At 31.0% G+C, this 5,202-nt stretch overlaps 1 protein-coding gene across 1 annotated transcript; it reads right to left on the bottom strand.

Moving 5' to 3' along the window:
* Positions 1-1,046: 1,046 nt before the first annotated feature.
* On the bottom strand, positions 1,047-3,708 carry LOC137925837 (uncharacterized). Its single transcript, XM_068769298.1, has 2 exons — positions 3,141-3,708; positions 1,047-1,366 (listed from the first exon to the last, which is right to left on the bottom strand). The coding sequence occupies exons 1-2, from the start codon at positions 3,706-3,708 to the stop codon at positions 1,047-1,049; spliced, it is 888 nt and encodes a 295-aa protein (XP_068625399.1).
* Positions 3,709-5,202: the final 1,494 nt, after the last annotated feature.

The raw sequence follows: 5,202 nt of genomic DNA, 5'->3' as shown, positions 1-5,202 counted from the left end.
CATGGAGATGTAGTTGTATTTTAAAAAGCAGATTTTAAAGTTAGAGTAAACTAAACTATAATTTTTCAATGAGGTATTATAAAAGGTCTTTAAAAACATTGTAATTATGAGATACGACCGTTTTTTGTAAAAATCAGTATTCTTTCTTTAAACTTTAAACTCTGATATGTTGATCATTGCAATATATCTTCAAGGTTTATATAAAAAAAACCTTAATACCTCTAGAGAAAGCAATTCATACAAACATAAAGTTCTAAGTAAAGAATTTTTTTTTGATAAGTTAACCTAACCTTATGTCGCAAACGATCTATTTTTTTGTGGAAGTCAATATTTCTTCTTTGAACCGCAGAAATCAATCTCATTAATGCCTACGATGAAATGAATCAAAGTGAGCTATTGGGTGTAGCCTTCCATTATTTATAGTTATTTATTTCTTCACGGTCATCGTCTTCTTAATGTTCTATAATTTTGATATTGTTTCACTTTGTTAAGGCGAGGTTTTATCTTAATTTTAAAATGCGTTATTACTATCTTAATTTCTAATATTTTTAATATGCATTTAAACTCAAGGCCTAATAAATAGAAGTAAGGACTTTTGGTCTACCGTTCATGGAGATGTTTTAAATAACGAGCACATATTTAATACCTAAAAATAAATAAATATAAAAAACAAGTAACCAGGTAAAAACGAAACACAATACCAATCTGAAAACGATTATATTTTTGATATATTAGTGTAATAAATAAATATCGGATATCAATGGTAACTACATTAACTAATTCCTACTTTATTTCATTACACATGTAAACTAAATATAAATAACTTAATTGTTAAACGTTCAACGTTACAAATATTTACAATAGCGATTGAAATGTTGTTCTTTTCATTACTTTACTTTAATTAAAAAGTTAGGAAATGAAAGATGAACCGAATGGATGAAAATACAAATAGTTTGATGGACATAGTTATGAGACAGTTGTGGAAATTTTCTATCTAACTAATCTGAAATGGCATCTGCGAACACCCGTCGACCTTATTTATTTTATCAGTAGCCGCCTCCTTTTTGTAATCCCATCACCGCAGCGAACAGGGCAAAGAAGAATCCAGCGAGTCCTGTCGCACCTATTAACAATATTAGGCCTGCTATCATCACTGGTACCAGCGCGAAATATTTCAGCTTGTACGCCAACAGCAATGGCATCATGTACTTGGTCACCTTCTTCGACTTCTTCTTCAGTTTATTTTTAATATGGCTGTAATGCGGGTGTGAATTCTTGTTACCATCTACTTCTCCGACATCGTATTCCCCTTCTTCTTCCTCCTCTTCATCCGGTTCATCTTCTTCGTCCTCAGCTCCTAAGACATCTGGAAATATATTTAAAAACCATGCTTAATCAAAACTTTAATTCTTATTGGTTTAGACATTGCACTAATCAAACTTATTAACTTTTGTTAGCGTCTGAATGTATAACACAAAATTTTTCTTTGAACTTAAGACGTTCACTAAGACAGGAAAAAGATGTCTTTGTTGAGCTTTGCGAAAAAGGCTCTAACCAGAAAAACGATAATGGTGACTTTAATTATGATATTTGTTTCTACTTTTCCAAATAAATAATTAACCAATAGACCAACAAGTATAGCAAGAATCAACAAATCCTTTTCAATTTAAACGTTTTATTTCAGTTAATTTCTTGTGTACACGCCGAGTCAAATAATTTTGATTCAACAATTCAACAATCGTTGAATAATGATATATTGCTTCATAGCACGCACAAACTTGATCATGATATAGTTTACATCGACTCTAGTTTTAATAAGTAATTAATCATAAATGTAGCGCAATGAAGTAATCTTCTATTATAGTATGACATGATATTTTCTCTTGGCAATTTAAATGTGTATAAATTAAAAAAAAAACTTTGAGCTACTTGTAAATGTTTATTTCATAAGATGTTCCGAAAATTGTACAAAGAAAATACATGATTCGTAACAATTAAAACTGATTAATTTCTTGTTATATTTCATATTCATCTTTATTAATAAGGTGATAGTAGACTGCGGAAACAATAAACAGTAGTAATGTTCTGTGCCTCGAATATCATGAGGTTCATTGTATCATGGCGTGACAATGTCATTTCTCCGACCACGCGATACTGTTATAGCTCGTAGATATTTACATTTTGCAGTCCACAAGCGGAAAAGATTATAAGTTGTATTATCGATGAAATTTAGGGTCTCAGGAGAAGGACGACAGCCGGGCGCTCGACGGTGACGTCGTAACTGTGCATAATGATAGAGTGAAATTCACTTGTACACTCCTATTTTCGAAATTGTTTTGAATTAATAGGCAATTTTATTTTTACTGCTTTCGTTTGAAGTCATTCTTTATAAATCTTGATTTAGTAATCATTTTAATAGGTTAATAATGTAGCGTATAGACGGACATACTAATTTGGTTTTGTAACATTTATCTTTTTGGCTCATATTAAAAACGAATGTATGTTTATTGGGTCTTGAGAATTTTTTACAGATATACATGTTTATAGTCCCACGACAGGTAATGATAATAATTACAATATTTCGTCCTTTTATATTGACAGTCAATCTACAATTATTGCAACGTAGTAGAAACAAACAAATCTTAATATTTCATATAAAAGAAGTCATTAATAGATGAATAAATAAGTTAAATATCTACATAATTTGAAATTTGTTTCTTAATAATTTAATTATATTAAATGTCTAAGTTGCAAATTTCGAAGTAAGGGCAAGGTTTTATTTTAGCGCCTTTTTGAATTGTTATATGACGATTATATCACTAACATTATTTATTTATTCATTTTGATTGTAAAAGATATAATATATCTTGTAAAATGGAGCACGGTGACATTATTTAATCAAAAATGTTTATTGTATATCGCTTTGATATGTACCTTTCTTATTCAGAGTTTATTTAAAAATTTTGAATTTTATTTACGTATTTATGTTACTTTGAATGTTAAATACCAGGTAAAAATAACTAAGTGTTGATATTTATAAAAAAAAATATTTAAAAAATTACAGCTAGGGGAAGATATATTGGAAGCTATAGCATTATTAAACAGCCTTAAACCAAATTAATTAAGGATTTTTTACTCACATGATAATGATCTCCTTGACGCAGTTTGCTCTGAAACTTCTTCAGGTTTCTCTAAACTGAGTTCTTCATCTTCATTTAGTGATCTCCCGTGAAACTCTGGATTCCAAATCAATGGTATAGCTCCCGGATGAAAAGTAGCATCAGTAAAAGCGTTGTACGGGGATTCATTCACAACGTTCTCAGTACCTTTCAATTTGGCAATTTGAAGATAATTACCAGGGAAAGGTATTTCTGATTTGTACTTGTCGTTCAAATTATGTGAATGATAAATGTTCCTTTCAACTTGTTGATTTTCTCGGAGAGGTATTGCACGGGGCTTGAATCCATACATGAGGTCGGAAGGTGATCCTTTTAAATCCTTCGTTTTTCGCACGGAACCGATTTTTCTGTCACCATAGTTTGTTGATATAAAAGCTGATGGACTGTTTACAATTACTGATCCATCAATTTTTGATGCACTGGATAAGGACCATGGTTTCGTCAAGTTGTCATCGTAGCCTTCATCAGCCGTCGACAGCGCAACCAAGCATGACATAAATATGAATTGGCTTGATGCTAATCTCTTCATATTGCTGGTTATAATTGTCGCTGTAGAAGCCAGTGAGCTGTCACTGATTACACAATGCCTGACACTTCACTTTCTTCTTTATCGATATTTCGGCCCTCACCCCGTTCCTATCATCATTTTGTTGCAAGCAATCGCGCAAAACTGAATCACTGTTGTTGGACGACGTTATATTTATACACGTGTAAGTATAAACTTGCGTTTTTCCCGACTATTCACGGTCGGACGGTCTCGCGGAACCTGCTATTGCTTGGTTGCAATTCCGATATGGACGAAATGTTGAACAGCCCAAAACAAAAACCGAATGCTTCGCATGAATTTGTGGAAACATTACGCGCCGCTTCTTCCGCTAATGATTCCCGACTCAAATCATACGATCAATTTTCTTGGGAGCTCCTCTGTACTGTTAAAGTAATTTGTCGTGTCGTTACAATTTACAAATTATTTGTTCTCATTGTCTTGTCATGGTACCCACTTAACATAGATATTTTCATTGAAATCTTTACTTAAACGAATTTTAACAATAGATATCTTACATCGACAGAATGAAAAAAAAATTAAGCATATTTTTATCATCCTCTATCAGTATGCTAGATGTTATTAATAGTATACAAATAGCTAAAGATAGTATCATAAAGATACTGTGATAATATAAGAGCACAGTCATTACAGATGTTTAGCGAAGTTAATGTCTATGAAATAATAGTCATAATATGCTTAATTCTGTTATTAAACTTATTAGATGGGTTTAAAATATGCACAACCTATCGTACTAGTCAGAGAAGATATTAGAAAATAAAGCATTTTTGAGTATAAAATTTCAGTTTCGTATGAGACATACAAAATTCGAATATACCAAAAAAATGTAAAGTACGTGGAAAAACAATTTTGTTAAGGATTTAGATAATGAATATAAGTACATGTCGCAAATGACTATTAATTAAACGTGGTCTGTTTGTGTTAATTCTTCTCCTTTAATAATTTCTTTGATTCAACGTAGAATCTTCATACTTATCGTGTGTTTTCTCGTTATTTTTAACTTAAAGGCTACAGGTACATGTAAATAGGTTTAAAACTGATTATTACAAAAAAATATATATCTTTCTATCTTGCCATACATCTGGTGAAAATTTTTGTTATTATTTTCGATGTCTCTAAGACTAAGCAAATAGCAAAAAATGACTTTGAGTTCGCTAGAAGGATTACTGGTATTTAAAGAAGCTTCTTATTTATGCGAATTATTTCGAGTAGTGAAATAATCTTGTTCGCAAAACATTATTTGACTACTATTTGCAAAATTAAAAGTAAATTGATGGAAAGGTTTATTATTCAATAAACGAATACTTAAATGACAAGAGTCCTTGGCAATGATATCGCTTCATTACTTTGATTTCATTTAGGTTATATCTAGTGAAGTGTATGTGTATAAATCTGTTTTGTTAAACTATTAAAAAAGGTATTGTTGTGCAGTTTCGCCCTGCTTCTTCTTTACTACTT

Source organism: Battus philenor, unplaced genomic scaffold, assembly GCF_028537555.1.
Source record: "Battus philenor isolate CCGP_79_NKW_IND1 unplaced genomic scaffold, ilBatPhil1.0.hap1 SCAF_28, whole genome shotgun sequence".
NCBI lineage: Eukaryota > Metazoa > Arthropoda > Insecta > Lepidoptera > Papilionidae > Battus > Battus philenor.
Note: the sequence above shows the minus strand (reverse complement) of the source record. Positions and strands in the feature narration are given on the sequence as shown.

Excerpts from the sequence above, each read along its gene's own strand:
- LOC137925837 (XM_068769298.1), bottom strand. The coding sequence starts at position 3,708 with ATGAAGAGATTAGCATCAAGCCAATTCATATTTATGTCATGCTTGGTT. Across the intron at positions 1,367-3,140 it reads GTCAAGGAGATCATTATCAT|ATGTCTTAGGAGCTGAGGAC; the intron begins GTGAGTAAAAAA and ends ATATATTTCCAG.